The sequence below is a fragment of the Myzus persicae genome, unplaced genomic scaffold (assembly GCF_001856785.1).
Source record: "Myzus persicae strain clone G006 unplaced genomic scaffold, MPER_G0061.0, whole genome shotgun sequence".
In the NCBI taxonomy this organism is placed as follows: Eukaryota; Metazoa; Arthropoda; class Insecta; order Hemiptera; family Aphididae; genus Myzus; species Myzus persicae.
Window position 1 is genome coordinate 163867 of NW_019103602.1, and position 25890 is coordinate 189756.

The following is a 25890-nucleotide window of genomic DNA, read 5'->3' on the forward strand; positions in this document are numbered from 1 at the left end:
AATTCATAATAATAATATACAGTTTTTACTACTAAAGTGTATAATGTGTATAATACCTACCAGCCTATTGCTACACATATTTTCATTAATCGCCTTCCGACGGCCATCGCCCATCAATCGAACGGGCAAAAGCTATTTTTGTACACCAGTACACAACAACACAACACATTTACAACAAAATTGGTCGTCTTCTGTTATCGTTATTCGTTTGGACTCTTGCTAAATGAACAATGTTTTATCGTTTAATGAGTTAATTTTTGGATCTTTCATTTCTTCTTCATATTTTAAAAATGAAAAGACATGTTGAAAGTTCTTCTTCAAAAAGAAAAACAAAAAATTGAAGTAAATAAGTACAGAGGATTAATGAGTACAAAGGGCTCATTTAAAATTTTGGCTCCAGGGCCTCAAAATGTCTTAATCCGGACTTGCCTATACCGATACCTTAATTGGATGCAAATGTCACCAAGTGAACGGTAACAGCAGTTGATAGATAATGAACAGTGGTTGTTAATTATCTTATTAATTATGTTACTTTTTTCTTCATGGTGTATGTATAAAACTAAAATCTATGTAAACTTAGTCGAAAACTGGTGTTGTGTGCCTACGTATATAGTCACGCTTTCTTGTTATTTTTTGTTAGTTTTACCTTTTTTTTAAGTAATGAGAATCTCCTATTTCCCAATAATCAAACTCAAAATTGAAGTTTGAATCAAATTATCTACTCCAATACACACTCACATTATTATTCATCCAATGACCAACAGTTTCCTAGCTCCGCTCAGAACCTAAAAATTATTGTATACGAATATACAAATATTTTATATATCAACCGATAATTAATTATTATTCATAGATGTATTATTTTATCTATAGTTATAAAGTGTTAAATAATATTTTGAAAATGTATAATGATTGATAAGTGTTCTCTAAACCAAAACAATTGAATTAATAATTGAATCAATTTTATTGGTAAATGCTATAATTATAAATTATAATAGTATGAACATAACTACATTTTATACGTTGTCTGAGACCGTTGTGACTCAACTTAATGGTTGATCAATATAATTTTCTTAGTCTTCTTGTTTAGTCATTGATTGTAAAATCGAAAACAACCTTAACATAATAGCATGATAAATCGTTGAATTATTAATACATTATACCCAGTTACTTTTAATATGTATAATGAGTATGAATATAATATTTTTTCTGTTTTTTGTAACGAATATCAACATTTTAAGCTACTATATATATTCGTAATAAAGAATTCATACTTATTCGTAATTTTTATTTCTGTTCAAAATACTAAAATAAAGTTTGTCAAGTAGGAGCTATTATAATATTTAGCATTGCGGGCTTTTACAGATTTCATTATTCTTGCACCATTTTAAATTAGTAAATACTTCTGGATTCTGGAACAATTATATAATTATAAATAACATCAAAACTACTTCAATATATACATATAATATATTATAATAACAATAATTAGTTAACACAAGATATCATAAAAAATTACAATAATAATACCATAGAAGTGCTATACTTGGAGCAGTTGTGTCACATCGAGAATAATTTACATTTTTTTAGAATATCAGTGTCAGCACATTCGTTTTATCAATAGTACATTTTTCATAATATACACGAATTTTTTTTAATAAAACCATGCTAAGTTTTAATGAATATTCTAAGTTAAGTTATTCATTTTTAATAGTTAAAAAGTAGTATGAACCATACTTCTAAGAAACTTAATAATAACGACTTATAAGTATATTTTTTTTTCTAAAAGTACTTGATAAAATTATTTTTTTTTTGTATGTTATGTCTGGTTCCTATTTATAAGACAAATATATGAATTATTAAAACTCTAAAAGTTACAGTTATTTTTTTGAACTGAGGGTAACTGTTTATTAGTCCGCATACAATAACGAAATTAATAATTGTTTATGTTATTTTATGTATTGTGAAGTATTTTTATTAAGGTCATGACTGAATCACTAGTCACCTATTTTAGTGGTCATATAAAAAGTTTTATAAAAATAGATAAGTGAGTTTGAACAGTACTTTAATAATTTTTAAATATTTAAAGTAAGGCCCAATTGTTGCCGCTAAAATCAGCCTTCTATAACTATTTGTTATGAAGATATACTAAATTAACGTTTACATTTGGCCCAAGCATAGCACTTACGATGGAAAAGAAACTTATAAGTTATAATAATCGATATTTAGTGTTCGTAAAAAAATATATAAATAAAAAATAATAATAAAATGTGTAAAACTAAATATCTTAAATTCATAAGGTAATTTTTTTCAATAAAATATACATATAATAAACTGTTTAATAATATAGTAAAATGAAAAAATCTAAAGAGGTATAAAAAGTAAGTAAAAAATCACAATATTTCCGTTCGAATAGTTTTGTCATACAATTGAATTTACTTTCAGCAGTTGTTTGACTAGAGTTATACGTTGTATATAATGATTAAATTATGATTCACTTCGAAGAAATAGTACCTATAACTTTAAAATCTATAATTTATTTTAAATAAAGTATTTAAAAAAGAATATAAAAATAATAAATGAGCGAGTATTATTATGTACACAGTAATACTTTTAATTTATTACTGGAAATTCTTAGTAGGCATCAACCTAAATGGCAACTGAAAATTACGTTTTAGAAACGAATGAAAAATATTGATTAAAAATCGGTGTCGTAGTCGGGGTGATACTGCTGAGGTGGTTTCCTCGGTCCAGTAGTATAAGAAGCATTGGCATTATGATGAGAGCTTGGATAATGATGATGCGATCGTGGATTTGAAGCTGACGTGGCTTCTCGATGATAATGCCGTCTCTCAGCTCCGTAACCACTTGGATCTGTGCCGTAACCATAACCGCTACCACCAGTGTAATATCCAGTTTGAACTGGTGTTAGTGTCTGAGGCGCCAACGCTGTTGACCGCCAACTATCATAGTGACCACCGTGTTGTGTGTCTCGGTGCTGTAATTAATATATTTTTATTAGGTACATTAAAGACAAATAATAATCACAAAACTGTAAGTTGTATTGTAAATATTTTAGTAAACTCGAACCTTTTTCCCTGGAATATTAGGTGGAACTTTGACTTTTTCATGGTCATGGTCGGACCAAACCGCATCCATGTCGTACAAACGATCCACGTCTTCTAAATCGTCTTCATCCAACATCATCATGTCATCATCAATCGCATAATTATCGTAACCATATGAGCTGATGTTATATTGGGAATTGGAATGGGACGGTGGATGATGCATCATATGACGACTTCCAGTTGTTGGACCATTTTTACCCGTGCCATAAATATGTTGATTTTGGTCATCAGAAATCATGGATGCTTGTAGAGTTGGTGGAGGTACTTTTTTATTATTTTTATTACGACTTACGAGCTGTAAAATGTAATAAGGCAATATTAAAAGGTTGATATTTCCTGAAAACAATATCTAAAGAATAATGTAAATACCACTGTTATGCCAAATATTAATACGAAAAGTAATGAAGCAAGGCCAATAACCATAACAGCTACAGCCCATTGCGGTAACCACGCGTCATCATTTCCAGCGGTTGCCGTCACAGTTCTGGTAGGTTTAGGCAACACTGATAGAAAATAAATAAAAATGTTTAATTCTTGTTATAATATAAACAATATTATAGGTTTATTATATGCATTTAATAAAACGTTTACCTATAAAGTCTGTACGTGCTGGATCAACAGTAAACCTTCCTAATTTTAAATAAAGCCCTTCATAATCACCACCATTTCCGTATTGTAATGGTTGTGCGGATGATCCTAGATTTCCTTCTTTCTGTAATGTTTCATGAAATAGACGTCGAATGTCAGCGGTACTGACTGTACGTCCAAGTTGATTAAGCTGCACGAAGAAATCAACAAGAACCCCAGCATTTTTATCAGATTTTCCGTCACTGATTGCATTACTTCCAGGGCTAGTAAACAAATTTAAATTACAAGTTAATGTAACTCAACATTTCTATACATATTGTGGTAAGTTAACAATGATGAAAAATGATAATACACCTATATGACAACTTATCATAGAATTATAATATAGAACATATATTTTAAATAAATTCATCAATATAATATATTTTAAGTTTAAATTATTTTAAAAACATTAACTGAAATAAAAATTTAATTTGTATTACGTATAGTTATAGTTTTTGAAATGTAAACAAAAACTCTAGTCTATTATCACTTTTATTGTTATATTCTTATTTAGTTTATAGATTATAAAAAAAATTATCTTAATCGTTAATAACTAAAACTTGTTTACAATTTGTTTGCTTAAACATAATTTATACACATACCTGAATGAATCGATGGTTATTGTCTTATACCATTTGCTCAATGCCGGTGATTTACTGTATACTTTATCTAGCTATAAAATTAATTGAAAAATGTAAGTTATGTATACTAAAGTAATATTATATCAAAATATTAATATATTATTTACCTGAGTTTCAATTTCGCTCGCTAGTAACCTCCATTCTGCAGTATTGTGGTCTAATAACTCGGGTACCCATTTCTCTGATCCAGAACCAACTATTCGCAGTGTACCAACAAGTTCACATACTGAATCACTTTCCGAACACTGGCCGGGTGTTGTAGTGGGAGGTGGTTTCATTGTAGTTGTAGTAGTCGTGGTAGTAGTAGTAGTGCTAGTGGTTGGCTCTAAAGTAGATGTCATAGCAGCTAATTCAGCTGCTTTAGACTGTTGTAACAATTTTTCGATGGATAATGGCGTTGTTGATGGAGTAGACCAACCAGTGAACTCAGTTACAACCCTGAAAATTTGATTAAGTTGGATTTATTTAAATATAAAATATAATTAACAAACAAACAACCTTAAATTCTCGAATATAAACTACAATTACCTAACTGGCCATCCCTTTTGAATAGTGGGCGCTACAGTAACTGCAGCTTGCATTTTTTTACTAGAAGGTAATGGTTTCCTGGTTCCAGAGCTATTTGTTCCTTTTCCACTATTAGGGAAAACTATTCCTGATGTACTACTGCTAGTGATTGTTGTTGTTGAAGTAGTTAACGGAACGTCGGTCGTTGGAACAACAGTTGTCACAATCGATTCTTGTTCTTTATTTTTATTGGAGGTTTCAATATTTTCAGTTGGTAGTTTAAATCCTGGCGGTAGTAAAGAAGGTGACAAAATTTCGACAGGTTTAATAGCATCTTCTAATTTAAATCCTGGTGGTAATAGTGAAGCTAATGCTGATGAGTCATCAACAAATTTTATGTTCAAACCTGATGATTTTGCTTTTGCTGTAGTTGTACTAGGTGTAGTATTAGTAGAAATACTACTACTATTTTTTGGTTGAGGGCTACTAATGTTATTAGTAACTAGAGAAGGTATTTCAGTTGTAGTTGTAGTTGTAATAGTCTTAGATTTGTAAGCTGGAGGTGGCTTCGCGCTAAATCCAGCTGGGAGTAATCCACTAGTTAATAAATCATCAAATTTAACAGAATCTATTAAGCTCTTTTTCTTTCCAACTTGAATTGGTTTCACTGTGCTAGTTGTAGTAATAGAAGAGACAGTAGAAGTTCTTTGTTTAGAAGGTACAAATTTTCGAACAAATGTTGTTTCTTTATCAGAGTCGTCAGATTCTTCTTCTTTGTCTTCTTCTTCTTTATCCTCATTCTCGTCTTCTTCTTCTTTTTCAGATTTTTTAGTGGTACTGGGAACACTTGTAGTACTAGAAGCCATGGTAGTGCTAGAAGACATGGTAGTACTAGAAATACTCGAAGTGACAATGGTACTTGAGGTAGTTATTGGGATCATTGTACTTGTCAGAGTCTTAGTTGTTTTTTCAGTGTCCGGGGTTGTAAACGATGATATAATTACATCATTTCGTTTATCATCATTATTACCACTGCTCTGCATATCACTCAAAATACGACTACCATTATTTGTATTGGAAGAGCTACCATATAATATACCATTTGAAAGTTCTGATTGAACTCTATCTAATTTATCAATTATACTTTCTACTGTAGTTGTGCTAGTAGTTGTTATTGCAGGTTTATTATTAAATCTGTGTTTAGTTGTAGGAGTAGGTACTGTAGACGCAGTTGACTCTTGCGCAGAATGATTCTTATTTGTTCCACCTCCTACCATTGACGACGATGATGAGACTGATCTACTAGTTTGTACACTTGCGACTACAACCCAACTTTCAGTAGTTGCTATTGAACTATTACTTTTTTTTTGGTTTATTGTGACCGTAGACGATTGATTTACCAATGGAAATTTAGTTTGCTTCTTATTTAATGGTAATTCAGTAGTTGTATAAGATGTTGTTGTGTGTTCTATATCTTCATATTCTTCATATTCGTCTACTATTTGATGTTCTGTGGTTGTTGAAGGAGCCAATGTAGTAGTACTTGTTGTTGTTGGCTTTCTAGTAGTTATGCTTTGAATTATTGCTGGGTTGTTCACAATTTTTTTCATTCGTTGTTGTTGTTGTTGTTGTGGAATCAAAGTCGTTAAAGAATTTATTCTTGGTCTTAAGGCAGTTCTCAGTGTAGTAATTGGAACTGGGGGTGGTGTTGTTGTTGTTGTAGACTTTCGTGGTTGGAATTGACGTTTTTCTTCAACAGTTTGTTCCTCTTCGTCTTCCTCTTCTTGTTCGTAATCTAAAGTATTCATCGTAGTAGTGGTTGTAGAAAACAAGGAAGATTTTCTACTTCTTACTGTAGTTGGTTGCTGTCTATTAACTGTCCCAGATAATCCTGAAGGTTGCTGGGGGGCAGATCGTATGGTGGTGGAAGAAGATGCTACAACAGATAATGGACTAAATGTGGTAGGCCGCCGATTTATCGCCGAACCTGAAACTACAGCAGGTTGATTTCTATTTCGAAAAGCAGATGGCCCAGGTTGTGGCCTATGTGTAGTAATTATTGGTTGAGACCACGATGAACGATCATCATTCTCATCATGTATCACGGTAAATCCAATGGCAGCTGGTTCTTGCTGTTCTTCTAGGTTAATAATTGAAGATGGCTCTGGTGTAGTTATGGGTCTTCGCTTAGCCTGTAGCGGTTGACCGCGTCCACGTTTTGGGGGCTGGTTTTGTCTTTGACGGACTAATTCTTCAGCATCGTCTTTTGTGTTAATTCCATCAGATGTATCGTCATCACTAACAGCCACTGATTCTGAGTCAGCCGTTGTGGGGTTCCACCATCTAATGGAACCTGCAGGTGGAGGATTTCTGGAAACCGGTATAACTCCGTTAGTTTGAGATAAAGGGCGACGAGGAGAATCACTATTAAAACTTTCTTGGCTCGATTGTTGCAATATTAACGAGGGCTGAGCATTTTGACGCTCATCAAAGTTTTCTATAGAGTCTGGTTGTTCCGTGCGTTGTTGTTGCAAAGCCGGTCGAAAGCGTTGTTGTTGAGAGTTACTTGGAAAAAAATTAAACTGCTGTTGTGTTGGTGGTTGTTGTTGTTGTTGTGGCGGTAGTGGACGCTGTGGCGCTTGTTGGAAGAAAGATGGCGGTGAAACAGCATCAGTGAAACTTAAAGAACCAGGATTTCGAAGTGGTTGAAACTGTGTTTGCTGTCCGTTTAAAATAAATGGTTGGACATTCGGTGGTCTTGAAAATGGTCCAGAGTTTGTAAATGTTCCTGGTGGAAGCTGTTGTTGGGATGAAAAAAAACTCGATGAACTAGGATTAGGTAGTGGTAAAGGATCAGCAGAAGATAGTCTACGTTGAGGAAAGTTCAGGTCAGCACTGTTTGTATCTTCCTGAAATTGTACTCGAGGTAAAGCAAAATTTCCATTATTGGACGAAGGCGAAAAAAATCTCTGCTGACCTATAAACAAACATATAATGTATACATTATTTCTGTTGATAGAATAGCTGTGATAATTTTAATTTCTAAACAATAGCATATAACAATAGGAAAAACGCAATTGACATTTTAAGTATGTGTATAAAAAACATATTGGTCAGTTATTATAAAATTATAGGTCACACCATTACATTTTACTTTAACTTATTAAAGAATATTATTTCAAAATAATAATAACTAAACTGGTAAACGCACGTGTATTTTTTTAATAGCAGCACATAGAGAGAGTCGTGATGGAATTTCACTTGCAGGTGAAAATAATCACATCATATATTCCAGTAGTGTGTATACTGTATACTTTATATACTATGTGTAATAATGATAAGTTTCGCTCGTTATAAATAATACCGTAGATGAAGATAGCTAATTAGTACCTAGTAAATATAAGAATAATTCATATTGTACAATTTATTTTAATTGTTTTACAAAATTGCATTTATAATTGTACATTTGATACATAAATTAAAGCTACCTACATTGTAATAAGTGAAATAAAATAATTTCTAAAGAACATAGTTGATATCATTGTAGAGTGTATATTTTTGTTTAACAAAAATACCTACATTATTTACGAAAATTTACTTCAATGTTTCTAATGTATTCATATATTAAATAAAATGATTTATCGTTTGTTTATATTATTATTCTGCTTAATTAATATTGGTTAAAAAATACGTTAGTATAAATAGTAAATACACTAGGTATACAGTACAGTGTACACATGGAATACATACACAAAATATAAATACATTTTTTTAAGGTAGAATTTTGAATGCATAAATAAACAAGAACCATAAAATATGAAGTGTTTGTTTAAATTAAACTTTGTTAATTTGACATGGAAACTAATTGAAACTAGTATATTATTCATAATAATAAAAATAAATAAGAAGTTAAGGGTTCATAAGGTACTATACCTACAATATAAATGTATTGAATTATTTACTATGACTTGGTCATATTATCCATACATAATACGATAAATTATGATATTATATATTTATTTATGTTAAATAATAATATAGTTGAATCATAGAAGGTAAAATATTTTTAAAATAACTTAACCACTGTTTTTAAAAATTATACGACCTAGGTACGAGTTATTAGTATTACAAAATTAAGTTAAGTAAAATTATATTTTGCAATTTGTATAATAAAATACAATTTTCATCGTAAATATTTATTTATAATTTAGTTTAATAGTCATATCAAAAATTGATTTATATTCCGAGACTTTTTTATTAAATCTAGTGATTATTATTTAAATATGCTATGTATTGAGCACTTCTTACATTAAAAAAAAAAATGTAATAAATAAAACAAATAGCAAAAATAAAATTGAAAGTTTGACTTGGAATATTTTGTTATGTTTTACAAAAATGGCAAAGTTACCATAATATGACAAATTTAAACATTTTTAAGAAATATTATTACTATATTAGTGCTTATTTTCATATATGTACATGTACAATGTACATACAGTACTTCCCAAGTTTTTTCCCCTATAATTGTAACTGTATATTTTATATCATTTTTTGGTATTTTAATTGCCTAATATTCATACGCATATTTTGAACGTTTTTAGTGCGCCTAGGTCCCAATCAAACTAAAATTAATAACATAACTTATATTATGTGACATAACCAATGTATGAGAAAAATTAATAATTATGCATGTTCTTATAAATAGTAGTACCTAAATTACCCTCCATTATATATTATTGAAAAAAATTGATATATGATAATGAAATATTTTATAATTTAGATAGTTAAAACTTAAATCTATCAATTAGATTTCCATATAAACATAAAGAAAATAAGTCTTACTGCAAGAACAAAGTAGTAAACATTAGTTTATAATTTGTATAAAATAAAAAGTATTTAAATTATTGGTTATAATAAATAATATACAATGATCTAATAATTAATAACACATTTCTTTCAAAAAACCATTATACTGATAAGTACTAGCATAATATGTTATAAATTCAAATGTTAATAACTATGTGCATGTCGTATAATATATTTTAAGTGTAACAACATTACCATTAAATATGGTTATTAAAAAATTAAAGATAACAAATTAAAAATGAGTGGCAACTGGTATACAAATATTCACACATAATTCAGTTGTTATCATAAACATAAAATATCAAAAGTATACCCAATAGAACTTAAAAGTACCAGCCAACAATAAATTATTAACATAATTATAAATACTCCCTAACTCTATCCAATAACAATAGATAATTGAAAATATATTATAATTTCCTGCAATTCTAGATGTTTAAAAATACCTTAAATGTTATTCTTTTATAATATAATCATTTGTTTTATAACATTTGTATGAGTTTTTTAGATAGGTATCCACTTAAAACTGTTTTATATTATTATTTTAAGAACTGTCGAAATAATAAAAACAATACATTACCTACTAATTTTAAATTTAATATTATTAAAAACTTGATTTACAAGTTGATGACATTATTGTGTTAATTCTTTGATAGTAATTTCACGCCAATTATTTACTACTGGTGTTTTCATTGTGAGACTATCCTGTGATAACGGATCTAAATTTCACAAGCTAAATCGCGTTTATGTGTAGAAAGCTGAACATGCCACCCATCAGACAGAATTCCAAAATAATTATAATATATGTATAAAAAACAAAACGTTTTAAAATTTAAATGAACGTATCAAAATAAATAATAAGATAACATTTAAGAATAAATTGTATATTTTGTTATTATTTTATTACTCCTGTAATAAGCTATATAGCTCTTCATATCACTATATAACACTGTCCGATAGTAAATTTTGGTGAAAAATGAAAAAAAAATATCAACATTTCAAGAATGCACAAATTATAAACATACGGAAAAATATCATTGTATTAACTTGCTAAAGTAGTAAACTAGAAAATTTACTACGTGGATGATAAACTATAAGTAAATTATATTAGGCATGACGTATATTAGATGTTTGATAAACGGTTATAACTGATTTTGGTAATTCGAGGTGAAATATTAAAAAAAAAAAATAATGACATTTAGGTACTAACAATGTTGCAATATTTTGACACCTAATAATTATTAATATTAATATCAAAAAAACATTTAATAACATTCAATCTCAAGTTATTATATAGGTATAATCTGTATAGTTTACAAACAATATATGTATAAAATGTTACATATTATTGTACCTAACTGTATTTTCATATTATATTTGGTTACTTTTATAATATAAATTAAGAAATTTGAATGAAATATAATAATAGTGAGAATAATCATTATTATTGTTATTATTATAGTTGCCCTATATTATTAAATACCAAGTGAAAGTGCGATTGACGAAGGTTACTGCATCACCACAAACAAATTTTTAACAACAACGGTGCGACTGTTATTATAAAACTTTATACGCATACCAGTTAAAATTGCAATACATACTATTAATATATTACCTATTTTTCATATAGACTTTATATAATACCAAACCTAGCTATTGTTAAAAATACAAAATACCGTTTAGTTTTAATAGATGTAAATTTCGATAGCACGTGCGTTCATAATAGAAAAATATATCCCCTCGAGACATTTTATAATATTCTATAACAACAGAAAACGCAAGATGAAAACGGTAATAATGGATGATGATTGTACATTGATTTCAAATGGACTGGCTGAATAAAAAAATCTAAATCGATTTTCAGAGTGACCGCATGCTGGCGTGGAATAGGTTAAGTTAGGTATATATCGGTACTATATAGTTGATATTATGAATTATGATAGGATATTTCCGACAACCCAAAGACGATTATAATAATATAAAAAAATAAAATAAAATCAACGACTTTAATTATTACAATCGCGGAGCAATTAAAACGGCTCGCTGGTCACAGCCGGAATTAATTGTTCTTGCCTCTGTCTCGGTTTATTATGAATTATTATATTATATTACAATATTCAACTCTATTGTGTATTGTATGAATTAACGGCGACTCTAGAATCCCTTAATGCGAAATCCTAATAACAATAATAATTAATACTTTTAACGGTTTAATGTTCGGCGTAGACACATGTTTTTGACCTTTTTTTTAGTACAACAGACATATACACATATGCATATTATAATCAGTAATACTTACAAAATAAAATACATTATACATTTATAATGGTAAGACATAATAATTTCAGGTTGCTAAGAACTTATCTTTTACTAAATGCCCATGGTTTTTTTAATGGTTATTCACTATTTAGTATTTACTATATATTAAAAATACAGTAAATAAATCAAAGTAGGTAAATCCTTAAATGCTATATTGTATGTTACAGTAATTCAAAAAGGAAGTGGTAGTATTTCACAACAGTTATAACTTGTAACTACTTTTAAGTTTTTCTAGTTCTCATAGTATCCAAGGCTGTTCAGTTACTAAAGATAATTACTTAATATTTAAATTGTATTAATAATATTACTATAAACCGGTATTCATATCATATTATACGTTAATATTTAGGTATTGAAGATTATTCTGCAAATTAATGTTACACATCCAGAATTATCGTGATATCATGTGTTATAGTTTTTTTTTTAATCTCACACAATATGTATTTATTACACCTTTCCATCTGTGGCGTAAATTGTTAATGATTGCATTTAAGGTCTTACAAAAAGTTAGAAACTACTCATTTTATAAGTTATCAATCTATTAACGATTAGTTTAAATGTATAACATTTATATTGAAATGTGTTTATTTCGTGTATTATTATAATTCTTATTTTTTGCGAAGAACATTTTTCACTCTAAAATGTTATCTTATTATTTTTTTTATTGAATTTAGTGTAGATAATAATATATTTAGGAAAATATAAGAAAGCCAATACTTTTATACCTATTTTAAGTTTATCAACGCAAAATTCGACTGATTAAATTGATCTAATATACCTGTGCCAAGACTGATTCGATTGACAGTTATAAAGTAAAGTATAATACATTTTGACATTTTTACAAAAACAATTTGTACATTCTATCAACATCTATCATCTTTTATTTCATCTAACCACTTGTGCCAATTATACCGGATTGTTATGGCGATCGCCAATCTATAATGTAATTTGCGATCAGATCTGAGGAATAACAAAGAAACCTGTTTTTCGTCTTTTCTTATAACATAATATTATAATATTATAATACATTGAAAAACGCGATTAAACATATAGTAATAATTCGTTATTCAATCGTAAAATATGCATACATATTCTGTTTGGAAAAAGAATAATTAGAATAAAAAATATGTTACCTATACATAATCGATTGCATGACTCAATAGTAGGGAGGTACCCACTGCATTGCATTGTGGCGAACACGTCTGTATTCACCGGGAAGCGGTGAAAGAAAGAAAAATGATTTATTTAAAAACTGTTGGTTATTACTATTTGTTACAGTAAAGGTAGGTAGGTACATTAGGAAATTTTATTTAAAAAACGTAAATGTACACATTTCTTGCGATCGTTGTCGGAGTGTAAGAAATAATAAACTGTCACTATGTCATTATAATTTATAACATAACCTGCAATGTAATAATAATGTATTTTGTCATTTAATCGAATAAAGTCCAATACACAAGAGTCCTTTACATTATTTTAGGGAATTAACGTTCCGACGACGGTGATGTCATCGCAATTATCATAGTCTCGGTGTCCCCATGCACATTAACCTGTGAAGGCATTCTTAACCGCGGCGGCGGACCGATTTACAACCGTGGGTATAATTTAAAAACAGACTTAATATACTTAAATCGATACACAGTCATTTTAGGCCTGGAGGCATTCGAAGAACACGTCATTATAGCGTTTGCTTCATTAATTTTTAATGTTTTACTATACGCTATGCCATTAGCCGGATGAATGATGGTGGCGACTGGCGAGTCCAGGCGCGATTAAATAATGACGTTTACTTACTAAAAATTTTTTTTCCAACTTTACCTACACAACACCGAGCCAAAACACGTTGCCAATGGCCGATATACCTATAGATAGAAACAGAATACCCTCGGCTGGTCCTTGTTAGGTAAGTCACAGCATGACGAAACGCTTTGTATTTTTTTCCGATCTTATTTTAGAGTTTTCCGCCATCGACGCTGTTTCCTATGTACGTACAACATCGCCATTGTCGGCGTAACGCCACATATAGCTTGTTGGAATATGTCACGACGAAATATGTCCATCAGTGTAGATTGCGCAATTTATCTCTATACCGTTTGTACTCGCGGTGTTCCTGCTTTTTGTGTCAAATGCGTATTATTTTTGTGCAAATAATATTATATTATGTGGCGGGGGTGTGAATGGTATCTATAAACATGCCGTGTATTTATTATTACACAACGATTTGTTCGAAATTGCGCAATAGATCCATTATAGTGGAATTACGGGCCTAAAAGAAGTAACAGATACGGTTAAATACAACGAACTTTTGTGAGATAATCTATACGACACATTGTGTTATTAATGTCTCAAACGTTCCCAATAGAACATTACCCTCGACCAGTGTTGTAATGCCTCTGTACAGGTATGAAATAATATTAATAAAATGATATTATATCTACATTTTAATTTATTGATGTATGTATAGAAAAAGTATGTGTTTTTCTTCGTGTTATGAAAACATTACGAATAATATTAAAGTAAAGTAGGTATACATTCAAATCTCACGGTTACTTTTTATTTTAATTATCAAAACTCAATTGAATATAACGTAAGTGGGTACCTGTTTACAAAAAAACTATGTTTTCAATTAACATTGATTGTATCATTCCAATGTTTACAAATTTATAAAATATGCAAAAACCTTATCTGTAATGTGTGCAAAAAATTCAAAGAAATAATAATAATTGTTCACGTCATGTGCAATTACATAGTTGTTGGTTTGGTACTACACTATTACAACAGCACATGCCTAGATACTGGAACAATGATAATGAGCAAGGCTTAGATTTTGTAGTAAATAAACGCATTTTGGGCGGGGAGTGTGATAAAAAGGTAATTGTATTGTTATATTTAAATTAATTTTGTATGATTATGATTGTAATGTAGTAAACTTTATCTTGATTTTTGCTTAATTTGACTTGTTTACTAAATGTTCCATTACTTTTAAACAATCTCCGAGAAAAATATGATATATTTCTTCCATTATATTATATTAGCCAGATCAGATACCATCAATTTTATCTCTAAAAAAAAATTCTTTTTAAGTCATCGACATTTTTTTGTTTGTCATCGATGTAATAAAATAATCAATATAATATATTATATTCCACATGATAAAATAATTATCAGCACAATATATATTATTGTAGCTGTAATTCAAAGTGGCAGTTTTAACTTATGGAAAGGGGAAAAATAATTTTATTTTTTTTAGTATTTTTCAAGTTTAAATTAAACGAGTTTCTTTTTTTCTATTTTTAGCAATTATAACTTATAACAAATGCTTTTTTAACGATTTATTTTGTTACAAAATCCGGGCCCTAATTATATAAGCATTTACGGGCTGAGTGAATTATAATTTACAACGCATCTATAGTTGAATACTACTGAAACGATTAAAGTGCTGGTTCACGATGGTCGATGACTAATGCAGTAGGTAGGTATGCTCGCAGAACACGTTAGTTTAAGTTTTTAAGTATTTTCAAACGCATCGAATCTAAACAGTAATATACCCAATAACTGTTTGTTCGCTCAGCCACTCGGCGCCACACGTCTTAGTGTCGCGCAATAATATTATCGCCGAAACATAATAATATTATTCATGTGGTGTTGGTTCGTATTGTAATGTGTCTAGGACTGGTTGTTTCCTGAATTCTGAAATTCCATTACCACGGACTACGGTCCACGGCCTCGCCAGGCACTTCCACCGTTACTATCGCGCAATGCCGTCGGTATTCTGTGCGAGGGCGGCCGTCGTAACAAAGTGAAAGTAAAAGTATATTGTAAATCGCATTCGATATAAAATCGTGGCAACGTCGTAACACACATACTCCTCGGCTATATCATACACCTGCAGTGCACTACAGAGGAATGTATATAGGTACTATATATGCTTAAGACGGCTTGGCAACCTGGTGGTGTATAGTATAGGTATAATATGCAGTATAATATTCTTAAAGTCGTTGCCGTCACGAACCAAGGACACCCGTCGCATACATGATACATATTATAGCTGTGGGGCGATGCCCATTTCATAATTAGTCGAAAATCGTTATTTATTTATTATTATTATTATTACTATTATTTTTTTTTTTTTTATAAGAGACTATAAGTATTTTTATGTACTGTAAAATTTGATACGATAAATGTATATCATCGCATTATAAATTACAATCCATTACATACCTACGTAAAACTCGCCATAATTATTGTGTTACATTTATGGTTATTATGTACGAAATTGCACTATAGGTGTATGTAGATGAATATTATTAAGCGTAGATACTGCATTATGTGGTGTATAGCAAACAATTATTACCTGATGAATAGTTAAGTACCTACAACACACATGCTCGTGAGCACAGTGCACTCAGGCTTTTTTTGTCTTTTCGATTTTCCATGTAAAATAACGAAAAATGAATTTACAAAGATTTGTCACTATTTCGTTGTAAATTAATAGAAAAGAAAATATTCACAGAAAATTGCTCTTTAACGAATTCACGACTAGGGAAATCGGAAAATATATGACATATTCGAAAATCTTAAAATATCAAATACTTACGAAGAGTTTGTTAATTCTTTTTTCAACGGATTGTCTAGTGACGTATAAGTACGCGTATAAATACTCATTAGGTCAGACACGACACTACGAGTTGCGACTCCCGGGGAAAATTTTGAATGCCAGGTCCCTTTTCAATAGCACATTTTTTTTTACTAGTCACTTTAAATTCTTGGCTTGATTAAATATAAAATTACAAATTAGTTAACTGCTTAGTATGTTATACTTATTACTAATAACTAATAAAAAATCCAAATAAAAATTAGTTAAACCAGGATTAAAAATCTTTTGCTGACTTATTGGACGTGAAAAGTGTTATGTTATGTTATTTTAATTTCATATTTATAAAATCCAACGTGTTTGCTTTTTATTTGTGTACCTTTGAAAACTGTTGCCAGGTCAATCTTTTGAGATAGTTTTAAATTATTTTGAGTTTAAAAAAGTTACTTTCGGCAGACGCTGAGGTTACTGGTATTGTTAATAAGATTTGAAGAGAAACTTCACAGTGTACCAGGCATCGTCTTTAAGAAAGTTAGTAGTACTGCGTATGAGTTTTTTTTTAAATTGCATTTCGAAAAACTAACATCTTTTCGTTGAATTCAGAAACAACTGTGTCACAAGAATCACCAACAGTTAAATAGTTCTGATAATTAAAGCAGTTTTTCCTCAGGCCTTCGTTATACTTACTCTTCGAAGTTTAGTAAAGTTGCACAAAAATCTAAACAAAGAGTCGGCGTCGACCGGTAAAACCGTTTAGTAAAATTATAAATTATAAATGACGCTTGTACATACAATTATTGTTTACACGAAAATATGACTACCTAGTACACATATCTAGAAATATTACTTTCCCATTTATTTGCTGCCATATTTCAGTATGGATTTTTAACGTTCTTCTAACTTCTAAGCACGAGGCTCTGGACATTTGCCTCATTTGCCCCCCCCCCCCCTCTAACTGTTTCCAAGCAATAACTTTAGTATAAGAAACATGAACAGCAATAGGAAATCAATCAAGAAAGTATGAGAATTTGAGATACCTATACATAAGATAGGTACATATACGATATTTTGGCAATAATTTAAGTTCAATTGAGGGTAGTCCATTGATATTATTTAAATTATTTTACAACACTTTCTAATATTATATCATTATCTACTACACTAAAAAAATATACCAGAATATAAATACAAAACCCGTTAAATAACATTAAAACTTTCATATAGTTACAATAACTGACCAGTGGCCATCATAATGACAGTATTATAATATCTTCAATTATTTGAGGCTAGAGACTAGAGTTATGTTATAACTATTTTAAAAATTAACAAGTGGTAAAAAGAAGTACAACATACCTTGAGCCACTGTTGTTCCCGCAAAAGCCAGTAAAGTAGCAGAGAAGATGATGACCAATACCGACATAGTTAAACTGTGTTCTGGACAAATTGTAGCTTGTTTCATACTTTTAAACAAAACTTGGAGTACGTCATGCAACAAATATCATGCACAGGTGTTTTCCTCGATTCCAATGATGAATCCAGTACATTGTATGGTGCAGATTATTTCGTCATAAGCTTGTGGTGGCGGTGACACCACCTGCATTTCTGTGTGGCGATCGCTTGTCGGCAAACATTGTAAACTTATGTGTCAGCGGCAATGACCTTATCGACTTCTGGAACTCTTGACCAGTCGAGAATACTGATAATACGACCAATTCAAATATTAATTTACAAACTAACATAAACCGTTTTTCGTTTAAACTCTTTAAAGGAAGCTACAAACTCACTCACACTTATGCCGATTTAATGGTTTTGTTATTAAATAAAAGAAAACAGAGACAAAATATCGGTTATTATTAAAATATTTTCTTACGGTTGATGTGTGTTATTGTGTACAGTGAGCCGTTGCTTCTTCCTCGGTATAGTATTTTTAATTTTACTCTTACAACGCACTAATTATTAAAATAATAAATGCACACCGGTTACATTCGAATCATGCGTAGAAAATATAACGGGTAACGAAAAGCTAAGTATTAACTATTATTGTTTGATGAAAACAAATCTTATAGAGAAAGCGCGAATATTATTGAATAAAACAAATATTTACCGTCGTCATGTGCACTGAAAAAACTTCTTTGGATCTCCGTACGCTAGCTAAGACTGCAGAGTCAATGCCTGTACGGTGTAATGGTCGAACGAGGCGGCGGTGGAAGTGGCAGTGGCTGTGGTGGCGGTGGCCCGTCGAGGCCGAAGCGTTGTGTAACAGCGTCGCACGCCTTCGCTATATCGTCGTTCGGTCGCCGACGTCGAGAAACGAAAGGAGAAGGAGTGTTCAGGTATCTGCTGGCATAATAATATAAAAATGTTATATCGATATTGTTATTATTACCATTATTGTCATTATTATAATGTGGCCGTATATAATACAACGACCAGCGGTCAAGACGCAAGCAGAAAGGCCATGGTGGCAGTTGTGGACCAATGTTACTAACCTTTGCAGTAAGTTTAAAATATTAATATATTCTGTGGGCACGCGACAAGAACTGCGAGTCGAGTATCATAATGATATTATGACGGTCTGTACAGTGCGCGATAGGTGTAATTGTACCTCAAGTAGGTATCTCTGTGTACGACTACAACGACGACGACGACAATGACGAGGAGATTTCGTGCAGCTAGGGGAAGGAGAAGACTCTGCATTGTTGACCACTGTTGTTAAAAAGAGAGAAGTGGTAATACAATATTATGCAGATGTATATATTATGACGTGTAGGTACCACCCAACTGTATTATTTTATTATATAAGATTACATATTAATATATACGAAAAACAAATCCGTTCCAACAAAATCCTATTACTAAATGTCAGACAACATTACTGTCGTACGGGTGGGTATATCATAGATGAGCGGACATGTATATAATCTGTAACCACGAAATGCGTTTAATTATATTTTTAAGTAGTCGCAATGTTCTGTCCGTCTAAATGATAAAAGATTTTTGAAAAAAAAATACTTGGCTAAATTGTGTATAAAAAAAAAAATAGATACCCTATAGATGTACAAACCTGCATTAATATAAACTTTTGAAAACCCTCACAAACATATTTCACAATAATAAAAGTTTTCAAGTTGTATCATAGTGAAAGCATTTTGTTTCTACGACCATTGAGTCAAGCATTATAGGTGTTCTAGTTGGAGTAGGTACTATAATATGCTTCGTAAGCGTGCTTTCGCAGTAGGGTTTGAAGATACTGTTGCGCTCTTGTTAGTTTTAAGTACCAGCAACTCGTTTAAGCAATAAAAAATATCTTAAACCGAAATGAAAAATGAAAAAAAATATCAAATAATATCATCTATATGGTAAATAAAGTATTATGAAGTATTATTGTAATATTAAACATACAGTATTCAAAAACTATGGATATTGACTATTGAATAATAGATATTTATCATTTTTTTTTCAAATGAGGGTTAACTTTCCACTCTTTTTAATTATAAAATGTATAGGCTATTTGAAACTTATTTTGTAAATACGCAAAAGTCCATTATTACCTACTGCAGGCTACCATACAGTTGTCACGTTTTAGCGTGTGAAGTATTCAAGTATTGTAGTACACTTTCCTAATGATAATTATTTTAATATTTTAATGGTCAGAAACAAAATAATTATAAAATCTAAATTCACTCGACCGGAGAAAAAAGCGAAAAGACGCATTTGATAGTTTATTTTCTATGAGACTTGAGTTATATATAAATAGCTGAACACGCATACAAATAACGTATTTTACATTTCTCATTAAGAACAAGTTTTGACAAAGAACACAAAAATGATAAGTGTATCTATTTTTAATGTTTGTACAACATTTTTTAGATTTGCTCAACCGATACATTTTGATAACACAAAAAAGGTGTATAATAGCTACATAATTGTAGTATGATGTTTAATTTAATCATCTTGAACGAGAAACGTGTAGTATTCTAACTTATATTTGAATTAAACTCGAAAATTTACTTCAAAATAGCATTAAAGAAAGCAATGACTGTGGAGTGATTTGTCCGCCACTGTGAGATATATAGTATAATTACCAATACTTTTTAACGTTGGAGTACACTTAATTATTATTTATTTTACACTCGAATAACCGGTATTATTAATGTATAAGATAATTATCAATAAAGTGAAAGAAGCAAAAATATTGTAAAAAATAATAATAAATAAGAATACGAATGCCTCGACATAAAAAATGTACAAGTAGTTGTTTGAAGTAATTAAAGGAAAGATAAAAAAAGCCTCAATAATTTAACTGTGGTAAGTAATCTATAACTCAATCGATAGAACTAATAATTTAAAGCACTGAAATGCATAAAATATGAATGTAATACGTTATAATTAAAAAAAAATTATAAAAATGCGATTAAAATAACAACGACAAAAAATATTTTTATTAATAATTATACAGAAAAATGAACGAAATAAAATTCTTGCTTCTTGTTCATCTTCTATAAACATACAATTTTTTACTTCGAATTTTAATATAATATTATAACTTACAGATAATAATATAGTTTATTAAAGAGTTAATTTGTTGATCTAACCATTTTACCAAACTTAAAAGGCACTTTGATATTTTTGAATTTTAATTAATATACGTAAATCTTAACTACCTATAATATCTGTTGAACAACTTTAAATATCAAAATAATATTACATGATGCGTGTTGAAAGTCTAATATATTAAGAGCTGAACATATGGACGTTTTTAGTTTTCTCTGTCCAGCAAGGTATAGCAAAAAAATTTAAAAATAATTGTACTTCTTTCTTACTTGATCTAATCATAATTTTAAAACCCTCAATATTATGATAAACTAATTTTATCTAAATTAAAAATATATAAATATATGTACAACAAAATGTGATAGAATTAAGAGATTAAGTGTGGACAGTGTAGTGCACTTATCTTGATGAGCTCAACTCATCACACACTCGGCACATAATTTTATTACTATACATTTGAATGCAATCAAATAACAACTGAGATGAGCAATTTACTATATTTTTCAAAACCTTATTACAAACAATTTAAAAAAGGAGAACCGAGAACTAGTCATTATAATAGTATAAATAACTAAAGATAAAAGTGTTTTAAACATTAATTGAACATATTATGATTATAAAATATATACACATATATGTTCTGTATATTCAGTCTTGAGAGTCTTATATTAAAACGTCAAGTGCTTAAAATCTTAATCAACAAATGCAATTATAAACACCAGTGAACTCGCTCTGCTATATGGTGGTAAGTTTCAAGTTTACCTCGCCCTTGAGTAGGTTTCAGTGATGGATGTGAATAAATCATTGCTTATTTTTATTTATAAAATAAGTCTGGTCAAAGATGGTATGTCGTATAGTATTATTAATTCTTATACATTTTTCTATATTTCTATATTGTAATATCCAATTTCATTTAAATTCATATAACTATGAAAAATATTTGTGACAATATAGCTTAATTTTTATGTATCAGTAAGAAATACTTATGAGTAGCCTTGAATTAAATTTCCAAAAATGTTGAGCAAACCTAAAATATTTTATCAACACTTTAAAAAATAAACATTTTAAAATAATAAGGTACTTACCTTTAAAATATCCTAAAATTAGTCTAAGTATTTTTTAAATCTCATTGAGAATATTATAGTACGAAAATATAAATATAGCAGTAATATTTTAAAGTTATGTGATTATTAATTTTTGAATAAAAATAAAAAACTAAAATTGTTATTTCATGCATAATCGTCGAATGTCTTTAAAATTTGATACTCAATCGCTTATAAAAAATATATGTGACTCAATTCTAAACAATTTCTTATTTCATTAAGAAATACTCATAATAGGTACCTTGTATTAAATATTTCAATTTTCAAACCTTTAGTATAAAAATATTAAAAAATGCATAAATTATAATACACAAAATAATTTGCTAATTTTCTCAATTTTCTCGATGATGGCAAAATATGTTGAGGAAAATTCGAACATTAAACGCACATAAGAAATCATTGTATACGCATTTATAACACAATATAATATGTATACACAAATTATTTTTTTAATTCCTGTGTAGACAATTTATGAAGAACCTTGTGTTCATTTTCAAGCTCTTTGACCAAGCATTATCTTACAAACAATTAGAAAATACACCAAAAAATATTTAAAATATAAAAAATTGTTAAAAAGATTCTAAAACAATTATTGAGTGTATTTTTCTGCTGTATTAACTTGAAAACGCAGTGGTGAATACACAAAGAAGAAATTACAAAAGGCATAATTATCTAAAAATTATTATATACAAGGAGTATATTAATATCAAATAATCTCATAGACAAACCAAATATATATATAAAAAATATTATAACTAATAACTATATTATAACTGTATTAGTATATTATATTAAGTACCTAACTATAAAATATAATATGTATTATTAAAAATAATATTTCTTAAAGGATATGTGTTGTATAGGTAGCTCGTTAAATAATAAGTATATTTTGGGTGTTTTAATGATTTTTTTTTTATTATTATTATTATAAATTATTATTATTATTGAAATAGCTTGCAGTGCAAACTATTACAATTCAACAATTAAATATGATATTATACATATAGGCGGTTAATATTAGATACCAACTTACATTTAATGATGTTATCATAAAATATAAATCTATATCCATTCTAAGATTTTCAAAACATTTATTTTTTTTTTACATTTTCCGCATGCATAGTGCATACGCAATTGTTAATTTCGCGACTTCTGTAGACTGCAAAAAAATTTAAAAAAGTCAACACATTTTTTAAAATACTACGACCATTACCATACATTTAGAAAATGCTTATATTTATACTTCGAGATAATTTCGAATATCTACAGATATTTATTTATAAATTACAACAGAATAAGATAATCTGGTTTTGTATAAACATTTCAGTTTTTCCGTATTTGTTTTTTGTTAGGTTCAGAGGATGTCAACGCAATATTTGCTTTCTCTCTCAGACTCAAATATAGGCGCAATATAGATAAACTGTTTTGACCTAAAATCGTTTTTTATGATTTTTTGAGTGACCTTAGAGTAAAATCACTTTTTACAAAAATTACAGAAAATAATATTTCTGAGGGTGTGACTATAACAAATCGGTTTTATATTTTATTATTATTTGACTTAGTATTCAATTTTCAAAATAAAAATTATTTTTGTAAATTTAAATATTTGAATTGTTTTGAGACAATATTTAGACACATCGTTTGTCATTCACTCAACAATATTATTCTCTATTTATTTTTTAATGGATGGTTTTGCTCTATGATTATTCAAAGGAATGTATTGATTTTACATTTTTTATTTGTATTATTTTTTGTTTGTATACAAGGTATAAGAATTAATGCTTCGATTTTCAACAATTTTTTCCAAACGTTTTTATGAACGTCTAAAGTTATGTATCTTAGTTAAAAAAATCACTGGCATTTGCAAAATATTTTGAAAAAAAAAATTCATATCAGTTTACATATTATATCTAAAATTTGAAAATTGAATACAAGATTCCTCATAAGTTTTCTACCTTCATCAAAATAAATGTCTACTGGGAAGCCAAATAACTATTTTCTAAAAGTTTGAAGTTCAAATTATTACAACATTGCATATTTACTCGATTTCTCATGGAGTTTTTTCTTATTATGTTGTAATTCAAAAACGAATTAAAGTAGATACCTACTCGGAATTTACACCGAATGTTTCTATTATAATTTTATATACTCGATATAATTTTCAAAATATTTTGACTTGTTTTCAATTTTCAATTGTCTTGTTTTTTTTTTCTATAAATGTCAATAAAATTCTATTCACTGGCTCGAAAATATTGAAAATATAATAGAAAACTCCTTACACATAGTTAGAATATCAGTTTAAAAATATTAAAAATACATTGGCAAGATTTATTTTTATAAACATTTAAAGTTCAAATTTTGACCACATTTTTTCAAGCCTTCGGTATTAAAATAATAATACGATAATAACCAAAATATTTAATAATTTAAACAATTTCCATGGTTTCACCCAAAAATTAGGTGATGAGAAACCTTGTACTCAGTTGTTTTTAGCTTTTTTACCAGGCAAGAAAAAAAATATTATCCAATCTAATACGAACGAAAAACAACTAGAAAAATGTAAACCACTCAAATATCCAAAATATCTAGAATATTTTGAAATGTAGATACTTCCACCGGGAAAAATGAACTATTCTAAAATATAGTTCTTTGTCTATGTATCTCTATTTTAGTGTACCTACGTGGATTATGCCTATATTAGTTCATGTGCAAATTCGCTTTGTCAACTATTTTGATCGAGATGGGCAATCCGCCCATGTATGATTGTACATAGCACTCAGTAGATTATTTTCGAAAGTAGTTCAAACTATACTATGAACTTTTCCGATATCTCTAAGAACATTCTCTGACATTTTCGTCAAAATCGGTCAAGTAATTTTTTTAATATATACGCTAAAAAACATACGGACCTACCCGGGGTTTAAAAGAATCTACCTATCTTAATTTTATTATTTCATAATATAATACCAGTACAAATGCCTTCAAAATTGGATCATCCATTTCAAAAAATGTATTATAAATTATAATTTATTATGTATTAAAAAAATATATAATAATAACACCATGAATAATTGCAAACTAGATCATTTTTAAAAGCTTTATGATAAACAATGTTTTTTATATGCTATTATAAGAATATGCTTACACATTTTTAGGAGTGCTTACCCCTGGGTGACATTATTCACAGTGAAAAAAAAAGATTTTTCTTAATAAATTCGTCCATATATATTTATATTAAGTTTCCGTGAAAAACACATCCAATCATAATTACTATTTTATTTACTATTTGAATTGGCAACCCTATACATAAACAAAAAAATATTCGATTTTCGTTAAACGAAACAAAATATATGTCCAAACCAACATTTAGGAATTGAATTCGGTAATTTTCTATGAACCTTGTTATTCAGGGATAGTGTAATTTTCTATTACTGAAGGTATTTTTAGAATCAGTTCATTAGCTACAGAGATTTTCTCCATTACATGCAAGCAAATTTTACCTCTTTATATTTAAATATTTATATAGACAAAAAAAAATCAATTTTACC

At 29.0% G+C, this 25890-nt stretch overlaps 1 protein-coding gene across 4 annotated transcripts; it reads right to left on the reverse strand.

Annotated features, from left to right (window-relative positions):
• Positions 1–2387: 2387 nt before the first annotated feature.
• Positions 2388–19299, reverse strand: LOC111034830 (flocculation protein FLO11-like). 4 transcript variants are annotated; one of them, XM_022316216.1, is made up of 10 exons: positions 19175–19299; positions 18790–19022; positions 18039–18381; positions 4928–7883; positions 4507–4837; positions 4361–4431; positions 3720–3979; positions 3498–3631; positions 3091–3423; positions 2388–2998 (listed from the first exon to the last, which is right to left on the reverse strand). In XM_022316216.1, the coding sequence occupies exons 3-10, from the start codon at positions 18142–18144 to the stop codon at positions 2699–2701; spliced, it is 4491 nt and encodes a 1496-aa protein (XP_022171908.1). In that variant the 5' UTR covers positions 18145–18381; positions 18790–19022; positions 19175–19299; the 3' UTR covers positions 2388–2698. The 4 variants fall into 4 exon arrangements, with proteins under 4 accessions (XP_022171908.1, XP_022171907.1, XP_022171911.1 ...); XM_022316215.1 differs by having other exon boundaries at positions 18790–19025; positions 19175–19298; XM_022316219.1 differs by having other exon boundaries at positions 18556–19025; positions 19175–19298.
• Between the last annotated feature and the right edge of the window lie 6591 nt (positions 19300–25890).

Coding starts and splice junctions, on each gene's coding strand:
- LOC111034830 (XM_022316216.1), bottom strand. CDS start 18,144: ATGAAACAAGCTACAATTTGTCCAGAACACAGTTTAACTATGTCGGTA. Junction 4,838..4,927: donor CAAAAGGGATGGCCAGTTAG/GTAATTGTAGTT, acceptor TCAAATTTTCAG/GGTTGTAACTGAGTTCACTG. Junction 3,632..3,719: donor AGCACGTACAGACTTTATAG/GTAAACGTTTTA, acceptor ATTTTCTATCAG/TGTTGCCTAAACCTACCAGA.